The 16,001-nt window shown below is 52.0% G+C and overlaps 1 protein-coding gene across 1 annotated transcript in view; it reads left to right on the forward strand.

Moving 5' to 3' along the window:
* The window catches only part of TMEM38A (transmembrane protein 38A), a 27,325-nt gene extending 12,611 nt beyond the window's left edge, over positions 1-14,714 (forward strand). The window contains exons 4-8 of the mRNA XM_008048784.2: positions 6,564-6,720; positions 6,960-7,144; positions 10,744-10,831; positions 11,054-11,171; positions 13,075-14,714. Coding sequence (XP_008046975.2) covers positions 6,564-6,720; positions 6,960-7,144; positions 10,744-10,831; positions 11,054-11,171; positions 13,075-13,302 — 776 coding nt within the window. The 3' untranslated portion in view covers positions 13,303-14,714. The remainder of the gene's footprint in view (positions 1-6,563; positions 6,721-6,959; positions 7,145-10,743; positions 10,832-11,053; positions 11,172-13,074) is intronic.
* The last annotated feature ends 1,287 nt before the right edge of the window (positions 14,715-16,001 follow it).

Below are 16,001 nucleotides of genomic sequence, written 5' to 3' on the forward strand. Positions count from 1 at the left end.
GGAGAGTCTCACTCTGTCATCCAGGCTGGAGTGCAGTGGCACACTCATGGCCATTGCAGCCTCCACCTACTGGGCTCAGGCGATCCTGCCACCTCACCTCAGCCTTCCAAGTAGCTGGAACTACAAGTGTGCGCCACCACACCCAGCTAATTCTTTTATTTATTGTAGAGATAAGATCTTGAACCCGTGGGTTCAGGCAATCCTCTCACCTCTGCCTCTCAAAGTGCTGGGATGACAGGCATGAATCACTGCACCTGACTTGTTTTTACTTTTTAAAGAAATAGAGTAACAGACACAGCCAACCTTGTCCCTTCCCCCACCCACCAGGTGTGACCACCTCCCCGAAGTCTGCCTGTATTGTTCTTATTGCCAGTATTTGTCCTTTGGCTGCTACACGTGTGTCTATGAACCACATGAAAACTTCTGGGTTGTTACAAATATATATAAGCACAAGTGTATCACTTTGCAACTCACTTTTCCCCTCAGCAATAAGTGTATGGGATTTTTCGTTGTTGATACAGCTAGAACTGTGGTTCTCAGCCAGAAGGGATTTTTGACTCCAGGGGTATCTGGCAGTCTAGAGACATTCTTGGTTGTCACAGTTGGGGGTGTGGGGAAGGGGCAGTGTAACTGGCTTCTGGCAGGTGAGAGCCAGGGGCGCTGCCCAGCATCCTGCAATACACAGGACAGACCCCACAGCAAAGAATGATCAGCCCCAACATCAACAGTGCTGAGGTTGGGAAACCCTGATCAGGGGCTAGTTCACTTTTTTTTTTTTTTAGTCACTCACTGTTTCCCAGGCTGGAGTGCAGTGGCACAATCACAGTTCCCCCACAGCCTCCACTCCTGGCTCCTGGGCTTAGTTCACTTTTTTCTGTTTGTTTGTTTGTTTGTTTGTTTGTTTGTTTTGAGTTGGAGTCACTCTGTCGCCCAGACTGGAGTGCAGTGGCACACTTACGGCCACCCCAGCATCGATCTGCTGAGCCCTGGTGATCCTTCCGTCTCTGTCTTCCAAGTAGCTAGAACTTTAGGCGCACACGAGTTCACTTATAAAGAGCTAGCCTGGTATCCTCCGTGATGTCATTCTCACCCCTTTGCTAAGAGGCTGTAGGCTTTACTTTTCTCCTGTGGCACCAGAATGTCAGTGAACTTCCTCCTCCTGGATCTCATTGTCTGTATGTGCTAGTTTCTTTTGAGTGAATGGTGAGCAGCTGGGGTGCAGGATGTACTCCCACTCACGTTTTTCGAAAAACTCTGACACTGGAGGCTATGTCCCCCTCTGTGAGTTTGACCAAGCTAAGAAAAAGGTAGCTCCTGCTTCAGAGTAGAGTCCATTTCGGTTTCTCAATAAATAAATGGAGTAAGGGTAAGCTTGTTGTTACAGTGTAACCAAAAGTGACCAACATGGCCACCATGACTTTGCCTTTGCTAGAATGTGGACTCTCTGAGGGAGGCACCTCATCTGTCTTGCTCATGTCTGTAATACCAGGACCCTGCGTGATGCACCGTAATCTCGTTCACTCCCAATGATTTGTTTACTTTTTATTATGTATATATTTTGAGACAGGCTGGTGTTGAACTCCTGGGCTCAAGTGATCCTCCCACCTCAGCCTCCTGCGTAGCTGGGGTGATAGGCGTGCACGACCACGCCTGGTTGGTATTTTTGTTTTGTTTTCTTTTTCAGAGACAGGGTCTCGCTGTGTTGCCCAGACTGGGATCACAACTATTTGTTGAACAGCTACTAAGTGTAAGGCACAGTGCCATGCACTGGGGATGTAGCAGCAGGTCAGGCCTCCGTGGTCCCTGTACTCATGGAAGGATGAAGATTAAATCTCCTTGTTGAATGTATCCATAGCGTATGTAGGGGTCTTAGTCTGTTCTGTTTGCTATGACAAAATGCCATGGACCCGGTGGCTTATAAATAACAGAAATGTATTTCTCACAGTTCTGGCAGTCTGAGATCAGGGAACCAGCCAGCATGGTAGGGCTCTGGTGAGGGTACTCTTTGTGTTGGCAGTCAGCTGATGTCTCCCGTGCCCTCAGAAGTGGAGAGAAGAGAACATACAAAGGCACCAGTGCCATTCGTGAGGGCTCCACTCTCATGACCTAATTGCCTCTCAGAGGCCCTGGCGTCCCACATGACCACATGCAGACAGATAGCATTTCAACGTATGTCTTTTGGAGGGCACATCAGTCCTAACAACAGGCATTTATGTAAATGGCTTATGTAGATTTAGAGATAAAAGGTATCCTATCTCTAGAAAGAAGATGATATGTCTCCTCTAAAAAAAGAGAAAAAAAGCCTGAACTGACTATTTCTCTTTCTTTTATTTGTCAGAGTCTCACTCAGCCACCAAGGATGGAGTGCAGGGGGATGCTCACTGCCACCGCAGCCTCCACCTGCCGGGCTCCGGCGATCCTTCCACCTCAGCCTTCCAAGTAGCTGGAACTACAGGCACATGCCACCACACCCAGCTAATTTTTTTGATTTATCGTAGAGATGAGGTCTCGCCAAGTTGCCCAGGCTGGTCTCGAACCCCTGGGATCTGGTAATCCTCTGGCCTCTGTCTCCCAAAGTGCTAGGATTAGAGGCATGAGCCACCATACCTGGCCCACCTTTCTTTTTAATATGGTATTTTAAAATATTTTTTATCTTGAGTTTATAGTTCATAAGAAGTTGTAATAATGGTACAGAGAGTTTGCAAGTACCCTTCACCTAGCTTCCTCCAGTGACATCTTACATAACAATAGCTCATTATGAAAACCAGGAAATTGTGTCCAGGCATGGTGGCTCATGAGTGTAATCCCAGCTCTTTGGGAAGCCAAGGCAGGAGGCTCACCTGGACCCAGGAGTTGGAGACTAGCCTGGGCCACAGAGCAAGGCCCAGTCTCTATAAAAATGAAAAAAATCAGCTATGCATGGAGATGCATACTGTAGTCACAGCTACTCAGGAGGCTGAGACAGGAGGCTCAAGTGGAGCCCAGAAGGTTGAGGCTGCAGTGAGCTATGGTCATACCATTGTACTACAGAGCCAGACCCTGACTTAAAAAAAAAGCAATAAACAAAACCAGGAAATTGGCATTGGTACAAAACCATTAGCTCAACTACAGATTGCATTCAGCAGTGTTTATATATACTTTTTTTGTATAGAGTTTTGTGAAATTTTATTATGTGTAACTTCAGGTAACCATATGACAATAAGGATACAGATGTTTCCACTACCCCAAAAGAAACCTCCTCATGCTGCCCCTTTATAGTTAGACCCTCATCCCAAACCTAACTCCTGGTGACCACCAGTCTGTCCTCTGTCACTTGTCATTGTGATTTTGTCCCTTGAAGAATGTTATTATATCATACTGCATGTAAATTCCTGAGATTGGTGAATTTCACTCAGCTTAAAGCTCTCAAGGCTGAGACTGGTGGCTCACACCTATAATCTCAGCATTTTGGGAGGCCAGGGTTCGGAGGACCACTTAAGGCCTGGAGTTTGAGACCAGCATGGGCAACATAGGTCTCATTTCTAAAAACAAAACAAAAAAACCTTGCGATCCATCTAGATTGTTGCATATATCACTAGTTCTTTCCTTGTTCATTGCTGGGTATTCTGGGGTATGGTAGACCACAGTTTGTGTATTCCTTCACCTGCTGAAGGGTATTTGTTTACAATAAAAGCTGCTATGTGAGCTGAGCTTGGTGGCTCACACCTGTAATCCCAGCACTTTGAGAGGTGGAGGCAAGAGGTTTGTGTGAGCCCACGGGTTTGAGACCAGCCTGGGCAACATGGTGAGACCTTGTCTCTACAATAAATTTAAAAATTAGCTGGAGTGAGCCGGGCTCGGTGGCTCAGCCTGTAATCCCACGCCTTTGGGAGGCTGAGGTGAGTGGATTGCCTGAGCCTGCGGGTTCCAGACCCGCCTGGGCAGCGAGACCTCATCTTTACAATAAATCAAAAAATCAGCTGGGCGTGGTAGCGCATGCCTGTAATTCCGGCTACTTGGAAGGCTGAGGCGGATGGATTGCCAGAGCCCAACAGGTCGAGGCTGCGGTGGCCGAGAGCAGCCGCTGCACTCCAGTCTGGGCGACAGAGTGAGACTCCAACTCAAAAAAAAAAAAAAAATTAGCTGGGGTGTAGTGGCTCACACCTGTTGTTTCAGCTACTTGAAAGGCTGAGGCGGAAGGATTGCCTGAGCTCAGCAGGTTGAGCATGCCACTGCACTCCAGCCTGGGCAACAGAATGAGACTGTGACTCTGGAAAAAAAAAAAAAGCTGCTATGTGAGCACCATCCCCCTTTTTTTCAAAGTCTTGTGTCACACTCTGAGATGAAGCAGTAAGTACAAGTGTGCTCTGGTTGACACAGGACAGAGGACCCAGAACATTCCCACGTGGTCTCTCCTTTGCCCCTACAAAATCTCAGCATTCCCAGGAATACAGTTTGTAACCACTGCCCTTGGGAGCTCATCCTTTTAGCTGTGGATAGGAATTAGCTGGGTGCAATGGCTCACACCTGTAGTCTAAGCTACTCAGGAGGCTGAGATGGGAGGATTGCTTGAGCCCTGGAGTTTAAGGCTGCAGTGAGCTATGATTGCACCACTGCACTCCAGTCTGGGTGACAGAGGGAGATCTGTTTCTAAAAAATAAATACAAGGCCAGGCTCGGTGGCTCAGCCTGCAATCCCAGCTCTTTGGGAGGCCCAGGTGAGTGAATTACCTGAGCCCACGGGTTCGAGACCCACCCAGGCAACTTGGTAAGACATCGTCTCTACAATAAATAAAAAATTATCTGGGCATGGTAGCGCGTGCCTATAGTTCCGGCGACTTGGAAGGCTGAGGTGGAAGGATCGCTGGAGCCCAGCAGATCGAGGCTGCAGTGACTGGGAGCGTGCCACTACACTCCAGTCTGGGCGATAAAGTGAGACTCCAACTCAAAAAAATAAAATAAAATAAAAAAATAAATAAATACAGAAGAACTATACGTATTTGTAGGCTTGAATAGACATCTCTCCAAAGAAGATAGACAAGTGTCAAAAAGCACATGAAAAGAGGTTCACCGTCACTGATCATTGAACCACAGTAGGAGGCCACTCCCTATCCACTAGGATGACTTTTACTATAAAACAGAGAACAGACAAGTGTTAACAAAGATGTGGAGAAATTAGAGCCCTGTGCACTGTGGGTAGGAATGTAAAATGGTACAGCCACTGCAAGAAGCATTATGGTGAGTCCTCAAAAAATTAAACACAGAATTAGCTTAGGATTTAGCAATTTTACTTTTTTTTTGGTTGAGACAAGGTCTCACTATGTTGGCTAGGCTGGTCTTGAACTCCTGGACTCAAGCAGTCCTCTCACTTTGGCCTCCCAAAGTGCTGGGATTACAGACAGGAGTCCCCGTGGTGCCTGGCCACAATTCTTCTGAGTATATACCCCACGGAATTGAAAGCAGAGAGTGGAACAGTTATGTGCACACCCAGGCTCCCAGCAGGATTATTCACAATAACCAAGAGGTGGAAGGAACCCAAGTGGCCACTGATGGGTGAATGGATATTCCAAGTGGGTACCCATTGAAATAGGATTCAGCCTGAAAAAGAAATGAAATCTTAACACATGTTACAATGGGGAAATAGGTCAGAAAAGGACAAATACTGTGTGATTCCACTTGTGTGAAGTCCCTAAAGTAGTCAGTTTCGTAGAGACACAAAGTAGTATGGTGGGTGCTGGGGGGCTGGGGAGAGAGATGAGAAGTGAGTGTCTAACGGGGACAGAGTTTCAGTTTGGGAAGACGCGACCGTTCTGGATGTGATGGTTGCACAGCAATGTTAATGTATTTAATACCATAGAACTCTATGCTTAAATATGTGTAAAATGGGCCAGGCTCGGTGGCTCCTGTCTGTGATTCCAGCTATTCCAGAGGCTGAGGCAGAAGGATCACCTGAGGCCAGAAATTTGAGACCAGCACAGACAACGTAGGGAGACCCTGTCTCTACAAAAAAATATGAGAAACCAGCCAGGTGTGGTAGCGCATGCCTGTAGTCCTAGCTACTCAAGTGACTAAGACAAGAATCGCCTGAGCCCAGGAGTTTGAGTCCAGCCTGGCCAACAAAGCAAGACCCCATCTCTAAATGAATGAATGAATGCATCAGAGGGAGGGCATAAGAACACCAGCATAAGCTCTCGGGGGCCTTGGGTGTCAGCCCCATGGGAGTAGCAGCTTCCGGGCTTCTAGCTGCAAGTGAACCCGTCTCTCCAAGATCAGTCTCCTCACGACAACAAGACTCCAACGGTAACAAAAGTAAAAGTCATCACTCAGCCATGCTACAGATGAGGACGTAGCTAGTCCCTGGCATGAGATTGTGTCCTTATTGTCGCCATTTTTGGGTGAGGAGCAAAGAGTCCGACTTAGCCCTGTCTTTCCACTGTGCAGCCTTAGCCCTTACACAGCCTCTCTGAGCCCTGGTGGTTCTCTGCTATTTGCCCGGCACGTGGTGGGTCAGAACGCGTATAGGCCGTGGCAGGCATAGGGGTGAGGCCGCCCTGCACCCATGACGCAGGGTTGCTCGGCCCCCAGGAGCCGTGGAGCTGTCGCGGCGCCACCCGCTGGCATCCTGGCTGTGCGCCATGCTGCACTGCTTTGGGAGCTACATCCTGGCGGACCTGCTCCTGGGGGAGCCACTCATCGACTACTTCAGCAACAGCTCCAGCATCCTGCTGGCCTCTGCCGTCTGGTAAGCCAAGGGTCAGGGGCAGGAGCACCGCGGCACCTTCCAGGGGCCTGGGTGCCCACCCTTCAGCCCGGCTCTGGTCCTGGCCGGGCATGTTGGGATGGGGGTCTGACACAGCCAGCCCAGCCTCTCCAGCCCCGCCCTCAGTCTGCCCTGCCTCCTCCCACCTGGACCTCACCCCACCCTCGCGGCCCACCCACCCTCAGGGTTGCCCTCCCCCACTGCATCTTCCCTCCCCACAGGTACCTGATTTTCTTCTGCCCCTTGGACCTGTTCTACAAATGTGTCTGCTTCCTGCCTGTGAAGCTCATCTTTGTGGCCATGAAGGAGGTGGTAAGGGTCCGCAAAATTGCTGTGGGCATCCACCATGCGCACCACCACTACCACCATGGGTGGTTTGTTATGATCGCCACCGGCTGGGTGAAAGGTGAGTGGGACCGCGACAGCAAGGGCGCCCACCGACCTGCTCCAGGCTGGGGGTGAAGACAGAGTGAGTGTCCACACCTCCCTGTCAGACGCCTTGAGGGCATAGGGGAAGGGGCTTTGGGAAAGGCACTGTCAAAGATAACTGGGACAGTGATGACAACAGCAAAAGCCAATGTCAGCCAGGCACAGTGACTCATGCCTGTAATCCCAGCCCTTTGGAAGGCCAAGGCAGGAGGACTGCTTGAGGCTAGAAGTTTAAGGCTAGCTGGGCAGCCAGGCACGGTGGCTCACGCCTATAATCCCAGCACTTTGGGAGGCGGAAGTGAGAGAATTGCCTGAGCCCAGGGTTTGGAGACCAGCCTGGGCAACTCAGCAAGACCCTGTCTCTACAGTAAATCAAAAAATTAGCTGGGTATGGTGGTATGCACCTGTAGTTGCAGCTACTTGGAAGGCTGAGACAGAAGGGTTACCTGAGCCCAGCAGGTCGAGGCTATGGTGGCCATGAGCACACCATTGCACTCCAGCCTGAGTGACAGAGAGACTCTGACTCAAAAAATAAAAGACTAGCAAGGCAATATAGATCCCATCTCCACAAAAATAGACAAATTAGGAGGGCATAGTGGCACCTGTAGTTCCAGCTACTTGGGAGGCTGAGGCAGGAGGATCACCTGTGCCCAGGAGGTCAAGGCTGCAGTCAACTTTGATTGTAGCACTGCATTCTAGCCTGGGCAGCAGAGCCAGTCAGACCCTGCCTGTTTAAAAAAAAAAAAAAAAAGTCAGTGCCACTGGAGTAGGGCTTCTCACTGTTGACATTTGGACTGTTCCTTGTGGTGGGTACCCTGTGCCTTGTAGGATGTTGACCACTAACCCTGGCCACAATCCACTAGATAATAGTATCACTCTTGTCCCAGCTATGACTACCAAAGATGCCTCCAGACATCGCCTAATTCCTCCTGGAGAGAAGCATTGATCCAGTGAGCATGCTTCTTAGTGCTCTAACTGTGGGGGTTCTTACCTTTGTGAACCATGGACCTGTTGTCAGCCCAGTGAAGCCTACAGACCTGTGTATGGTTTTTTGTTTGCTTTCCTTTTTTTTTTTTTGCGTTGGAGTCTCACTCTGTCGCCCAGACTGGAGTGCAGTGGCCGCTCCCGGCCACCGCAGCCTCGACCTGCTGGGCTCCGGCGATCCTTCCACCTCAGCCTTCCAAGTAGCCGGAATTACAGGCGCACGCTGATTTTTTGATTTATTGTAGAGATGATGTCTCACTGCCCAGGCGGGTCTCGAACCCACAGGCTCAGGCAATCCACTCACCTCAGCCTCCCAAAGGCGCGGGATTACAAGCTGAGCCACCGAGCCCGGCTACTTTCATCTTTTTTGTATAGGCAGAGTCTCACTTTGTTGCCCAGGCTAGTGTTGAACTTGTAGCTTCAAGCAATCCTACCCCTCAGTCTTCAAAAGTGCTGGGATTACAGGCATGAGCCACTGCACCCAGATCCTTTTATGCTTTCAAGTGCATGAATAGAGCCAGGCATGGTGGTACCTGTAGTCCCAGCTACTCGGGAGGCTGAGGCTGGAGGATCACTTGAGACCAGGAGTTTTGTTTGTTTGTTTGTTTTGGTTTTTTTTTTTGAGTTGGAGTCTCACTCTGTCACCCAGACTAGAGTGCAGTGGCCGCTCCCAGCCACCGCAGCCTCGACCTGCTGGGCTCCGGGCGATCCTTCAGCCTCAGCCTTTCAAGTAGCCGGAATTACAGGCATGCACTACCACGCCCGTCTGATTTTTTGATTTATTGTAGAGATGAGGTCTTGCTGCCCAAGCGGGTCTGGAACCCGCGGGCTCAGGCAATCCACTCACCTCAGCCTCCCAAAGGTGCGGGATTACAGGCTGAGCCACTGAGCCTGGCTAGAAAGACATTTTATAATGATTAAAGGGTCAATCCACCAGGAAGATATAACAATTGTAAGCATATACGCATCTAAAAACAGAGCACCAAAATACATAAAGCAAAAACTAGCAAATGTTAAGGGGGAAAGAAACAATTCAACAGTAATAATTGAAGTGGTGTGGCTGGGCGTGGTATCTCATGCCACCACTCTAGGAGGCCAGGGCTCAAGGATTGCTTGAGCCCAGAAGTTTGAGACCAGCCTGGGGAACATAGTGAGACCCCATCTCTACAAAAATTTTTAAAAAGCCTGGTGTGGTGGTGCCTGCCTGTAGTTCCAACTACTTGGGAAGCTTAGGTGGGGTGGATTACTTGAGGTAGAGGCTGTGGTGACTTGTGATCATGCCGCTGCACTTCAGCCTGGGTGACAGAGCAAGACCCTGTCTCAAAAAGAGAAGGAAGGAAGGAAGGAAAGAAGGAAGGAAGGAAGAAATGAAGCGGACCAATGAGTAACAGGCAGGGAAAGAAGGCCTGAGCAAGTGCTAAAAACTACTGGGCATCTCAGTCCTGCGTCCTGTGCACCATATGTGAGTCTCTGCAAAGTATCAGGGCCTTGACTTACCCTCCACAGAGCCACAGTACCCTCAGTACCGTGGATGCGTGGGGTTGGCTTGTTCCTAGTTGGGGAACTCTTGTGAGCACTCCAGGGTGCTGAGCTGCATCCTTGGCCTCCATACACCAGATATAGCAACATCCCCCAAAGAGTGTCTCTAGGCATTGCCAGGTGCCTTCTTGGGGGAACCATTGCTCCAGGTGAGATCCCATGGTCCAGTGGTGCACGTCAGACAACCTCATTGGCACAGCTGTTCCTGGAGTGGGTGTCTAAGCCCCTTGAGCCTGTATATTTGGGGTAAATGGGAAGATTCTTCCAGAAAATTTTTTTTTTTTTTGAGTTGGAGTCTCACTCTGTTGCCTAGGCTGGAGTGCAGTGGCACATTCACAGTCATCACAGCCTCGACCTGCTGGGCTCAGGCCCTCCTTCCACCTCAGCCTTCCAAGTAGCTAGAGCCACAGGCACAAGCTACCACGCCTGACTAAATTTTTGGTTTATTGTAGAGATGAGGTCTTGCCAAGTTACCCAGGCTGGTCTCGAACCCATGGGCTCAGGCAGTCCTCTTGCCTCGGCCTCTCAAAGTGCTGGGATGACAGGCCTGAGCCACCGTGCCTGGCTTCTTCCAGAATCTTAACCATGAAGTCTCCATGTAGGCCTCCTCACTGCCCCCCAGGAAGCCTGTTCTACAGAGCACATTTCCCGGAGTACAGCTTGTCTCCCAGAGGGCGGTGGCTCAGGAAAGATGGAGAACTCAGAGCCTTGAGGAGGAGTGGGACTGGAGGTGGGGTGCTCTGTGCCTCCTGCACCGCTCAGGGTCCTGGACTGAGGACCCAGTGCAGACACCCCTAGGTTGAAGACCTGCCTGCTGGCGGGGACATGACTGGTGTCCTCATGTGGGTTTTACCAAATGTGCCTTGTGACCCTCAGAAGTCTCTGTCCTCCCTGAGGCCCAGTTTCCCCACCTGCAGCTGACAGTCACATACCCCAGCCTCAGCGTCCCTCTAGAGAAGACTCTGGGAGCACAGAGGCTGCTCCCCTGGGAATGCAGCTGAGAGGAAAGGGAGACTAGGGTGGCAGTGTGCCCAGAAGCTCCCTGTCCCACAGGCTCTGGCGTCGCCCTCATGTCCAACTTCGAGCAACTACTCCGAGGGGTCTGGAAGCCGGAGACCAATGAGATCTTGCACATGTCCTTGTGAGTATCATACTCCCCCGTCCCTCCTGTACCCACCCGCGTGTGCCTGACCCTGGGTCAGATCCTGCTGTTGATGACTCGGGGAGTCCTCAGCCCTCAACTGCCTTCTAGAAGCTTCCAGAGACTATGGCTGGGGAAGCCCAAAGGGGATTATGACTGGGGCAGATGTACAAATACCCGAGTGGTGCGGGCCCCTCCCGGTAACCACACTGCTCCCTCCAGCCCCACCAAGGCCAGCCTGTACGGAGCTGTCCTCTTCACCCTCCAGCAGACCCGCTGGCTCCCAGTGTCCAAAGCCAGCCTCATCTTCATCTTCACCATGTTCATGGTGTCCTGTAAGGTAAGCCTTTCTCTGCCTGTGGCCTTCTCGGCTCGATAGGTGCCAACCCACACCGCCAGGCTGGCAGCGGGGACATTGGACACTCCCAGCCTTGTATGGCTGGGGCAGGACAGCCTAGAGAGGGGGAAAGCTTGCCAGTAGGCCCGTGGGAGGAGGGCTTTCAAAAAGCAGTGTCCCTGTAGTTCCGGCTACTCAGAAGGCTGAGGCGGAAGGATCGCCGGAGCCCAGCAGGGTCGAAGCTGAGGTGGCCGGGAGCGGCTGCTGCACTCCAGTCTGGGTGACAGAGTGAGACTCCAACTCAAAAACAAACAAACAAACAAACAAAAGAACAAAAAGCAGTGTCTTGCAGGCAGGAACAGGGGTGAGGGTAATACCTTCTGTATGCAGGGCTAGGCCTGAGCAAAGATTGAGGTTGGTCTTGGGCCTTGGGTATGGAGACCGAAGGGGCAGGAAGCCGGGAAGGCACCTGGGGACTCAGCTGGTTCTCTGATAGTTGTGCCTTGAATCCGGATTATCCGACCCAAGAGGGGTCTCCAGGGGCCACAGTGCTCTCCCTCCTATTCCTCCCCTCAGCATGGAGGCCCCAGCTCAGGGCCGTCAAAAGGAAGTGTGAGGCCAGATATGGTGGTTCACACATCTTATCCCAGCACTTTTGGAGGCTGAGGCAGAAGGATCACTTGAGGCCAGGAGTTCAAGACCAGCCTGGGCAACACAGCAAGACCCCATCTCTACAAGAAATTATTTTATTTTATTTCATTTATTTTATTTATTTTTTTGAGTTGGAGTCTCACTCCATTGCCCAGGCTGGAATGCAGTGGCTCATGGCCACCACAGTCTCAACCTGCTGGACTCAGGCAATCCTTCTTCCTCAGCCTTCCAAGTAGCTGGAACTACAGGCACGCATCACCATGCCTGGCTAATTTTTTTTATTTATTGTAGAGACGAAGTCTTGCCAAGTTGCCAGGGCTGGTCTCGAATCCGCGGTCTCGGGCAATCCACTCACCTCAGCCTCCTAAAGTGCTGGGATTACAGGCTGAGCCACTGAGCCCAGCCAGAAATAATTTAAAAAAATAAGCCAGGTGGGATGCGAATCTGTAATCCCAACTACTTGGGAGACTGAAATAGGATTTTTTTTTAGCTGTGATTGTGCCACTGCTCTCCAGCCTGGGTGACAAGACCTTATCTCCCAAAAAAAGAATAGGGAAAATGGGTGTGAGTCTCTGCTTTCGGGAAAAAGGTTGAGGAGTACCAAATGTTGGGGTCTGCGCCACATGTTTGCAGTGTGACCCCAAGCCAAACATCTTACCATTCAGGCTGCTGTAACAGAGTATCATTGACTGGGCAGCTTGGGAACAGCAGAATGGTCTTTCTCGTGGTTCTGGAGGCTGGGAAGTTCAAGGTCAGGGTACCAGCCTGGTCAGAGTCTGGTGAGAGCCCTCTTCCCAGTTGCAGGTGGCTGGCATCTTACTGTGTCCTCGCATGGTAGAAGGGACCAACTAGCTGTCTCAGGCCTCTTTCATAAGGGCACTAGTTCCATTAGAGGGCGCCACCCTTGTGACCTCATCACCCCAAAGGCCTCAGCCCCAGTACCATCTTGGGGTTAGGTTTCAACATGAATTTGGGGAACACGAACGTTCAGCCCACAGCACCCATCACTGTGCCTTCCTGAACCCAGATGTTGGCATTCATGGGAGGTGGGTGACCAGCTGTGCTAGCATGCCTGCACCGTCTGTCGGCACCAGAAGTCCCGTGTCCCAGGAGTCCTGTCATGACTGGCCGTCATCTTGGGCTACCTTCAACTCTGACCTCACTGGTTTTCTCTCCCCGCTTCTCTCCCTCCCACCTCCTCCTGCTTTGCTCTCTGCCTTGGTTTCCCTCTGGCTCTCTTGCTGTCCCCCCTCAGGTGTTCCTGACAGCCACTCACTCCCACAGCTCCCCATTTGATGTCCTGGAGGGCTACATCTGCCCTGTGCTGTTTGGGATGGCCTGGGGAGGCGACCATCACCATGACAACCACGGAGCATCCCATGGCGGTGGTGGGCCCGGTGGCCAGCATTCGTCCATGGCCGCCAAGTCCAAGGAGGAGCTGAGCGAGGGCTCCAGGAGGAAGAAGACCAAGAAGGCAGATTAGCGGGCAGCCCGAGGGGCACCAGGGAGGACCCAGACCCAAGACCCTCTGAGCTGGGAGGTGCCCCTGGATTCGCACATCACCCTCTCCAGGCCTTGACCTCCCTCCTGCACACCGGGGCCACCAGCCCACCCTCCAGGGCTGACGAGGGGGTTCGATGAGACCTGAGGTGAAGGCCTTTTGTAGGAATGGGGAAGGGTCACTCTCTTTGCCGGGACGCCCACAGAGCCATGGCTTTGGGTGGGCTTCGGCAGCAGCCCCAGCAGAAACCATGGCAGGCGGTTATATTCTTGATCCCATTTTTCCCCCTCTAAAGTGACGTCCTGACTGCTGAGGTGTTTGAAGCCATGTGGAGATGCCTTTGTCTGAGGGACAGCTCCCAGGTGCCCGCCCTGGGCCCACGTGCTGTGCCTCACAGCCCTTCTTGCCCAGGATCCTCAGTGGCTAGACCTTCCCCCGGGCCCAGGACGTTCCGACTCTTGCTGGGCATCCCTGCGCGAGTTTCCTCCCTCCTCTGAGCTTTGCGTTCCCTGTCTGCATAGTGGAGACCCTTGTCCCTTGTCCGATGGAAGGGCTGACGTGAGGCTGGCACCAACAGGCCCTCCATGCTCATGAGCAGTGGGCCATCAGGAACGGAGGCCAGCACCATCATAGACTATGACTGAGAATGGCTTCGCCATGCACAGTGGCTCACACCTGGAATCCCAGCACTTGGGGAGGCTGAGGTGGGAGGATCACTTGAGGCCAGGAGTTCAGAACTAGCTTGGCCAACGTGGTGACACCCCATTGCTAAGGAAAAAGAAAAAAAATGACTTTGCATTTTAGATCACGTGTGTTTGTGGGTTAGCGAATCCTACAAGTTCCCCAGCATAAAGGAAGCCCTCAGTAGATGTGTCTAAGGCAAGCTTGAGCAGTTAAAGGGTACAGAAGGCCTGTTCTGAACCATTGGTTACAGGCTGTCCCTAAACCAAAGAAATGCAGCCACTTGGGCAGGATTCCAAGATCCAGCTCTGTCAAGGGGCTCTGAACACTCGCAGTTGGAACCTGGAAGGAAGTACCAGGTCTCCCTTGAGTTCATTTTTCTCATTCAGTCATTCAACAGACGTCTGGACGCCTGCCTGCTCTGTCCTGAGCCTTGTGCCGTTGCTGGCAGGCCAGGAGCTGGCTGCAGGATGAGCAACAGGGATGCTAGCCAAAGGGTCCCTTCTGGCCTCCCTCATGCCAGCCCTGGGGGGGGTATGGCCAGTCTCGGGTGAGGTTTAGGCCCAGGTGTGGCCCAGCTGTTGGGAAAGTGCCTTGTTCCTGTGATGCCTGGGGGCTGGGTAGTTCCGAGCGGGAAGGCCCAGTCTCCCCTTGCATGTCCGTCACAGCTCGGCAGGAAGGGTCCGCCAATAAATCTGTTGTGAACCAACCTTCCTGCCTTGTTGGAGTCCCTCTTAGGCTATTAGCCTCGAGATGTGGGGACACCATGAGGGTCTGTGTCCTCAGAGATGCTCAGGGTTCCCAAGAGAGTGATGCTCATGGCAGCCCCTGATCACCAGGGGAGGTGGTGGCAGTGGGTGAGGGCTGTGGGATTTCAGGTCAGGCGGGCCTGGGTTTGAATCCTCGCTCTGCCACCAGCACGCCAAGTGGGCCCCCCTTCTCTGAGACTGCTCCTTGAGGAGAAGGAGAGCGATGCTTGTCACTACACTTTGAGGGGAGGAGGGAGGAGGAGGAGAAGTAGCTGGAACCTGCAACTAGGAGTCTTGCGCAAGACCCTGGTGAGAGAAGGAGACACAGGCCAAGAACTGGGAGAAAGCGTCATGGATCACCATTCAGGGACAGCATGAACACACCCTGCCTGTGGCCCCAAGCAGCACGTTGGAGCCTGGGGAGGGGCCCACCTGGGTATCCCCTTCCCCTCAGTCTCTGGCCTGGGCACACAGGGCACGTTGCGGGCCATGGGTGATGTGTTCTCTGGCCTGCTGACACATCTGGCAGCTGTGCTCCCTGAATGGTCTCCACACCCTTCCTGGAAGCAGTTGGCCCCAGGGCTGGGTCAGATTAGATGGGGCATGCCTCGATCGATACCCATCACCTTCGCTTACCTTTAGTTCATGAGAATGAACTAAAATCCCACCCCTTGAGAATGTCACAGCCGTCTTGTATCCATGCGGTGTATGCATGAGCGCCTTCTCACAGCTGCACCTGCGTATGGGGATGCCCACCCTCCTCACGCTTAACCTCACACCCCACCCTGTGGAAATCCTTAGGTGCATAACATGTGCCTTTTACAAGCTAGAGTGGTTTTCCCTGTCCAGTCTGTCCAGTCAGCCCCTCCTGGACCACCTTCCCTGCAAGTAAGTTCCCGAACAAAGTCCACGTCTCCGCCACTGTCTCAGAGTCATTTCTTTGAGCCCTCGGACACAGTGACTTCCGTTTTGGGGTCTTTGGAGGTCCAGCATGACAAACACACACCCAATAATACAGTTATATGTGGAATATATACAGAGGTCTCAAAATTCAGGAAGAAAACTGTCGCCCAATTGTAAATTGAACAGAAAATTTGGACACTTTGCCATAGCAAACATGGAGGGGCCAGGTGTGCTGGCTCATGCCTGTCACTCTGGCACTTTGGGAGACAGAGGTGGGAAGGTTGAGACCAGGAGTTCAAGACTGGCCTGGGAAACAATGAGACCCCGTTTCTACAAAAAACAAAACAA

The sequence above is a fragment of the Carlito syrichta genome, unplaced genomic scaffold (genome assembly GCF_000164805.1).
Source record: "Carlito syrichta isolate Samal-C Ts95f unplaced genomic scaffold, Tarsius_syrichta-2.0.1 Scaffold126652, whole genome shotgun sequence".
NCBI lineage: Eukaryota > Metazoa > Chordata > Mammalia > Primates > Tarsiidae > Carlito > Carlito syrichta.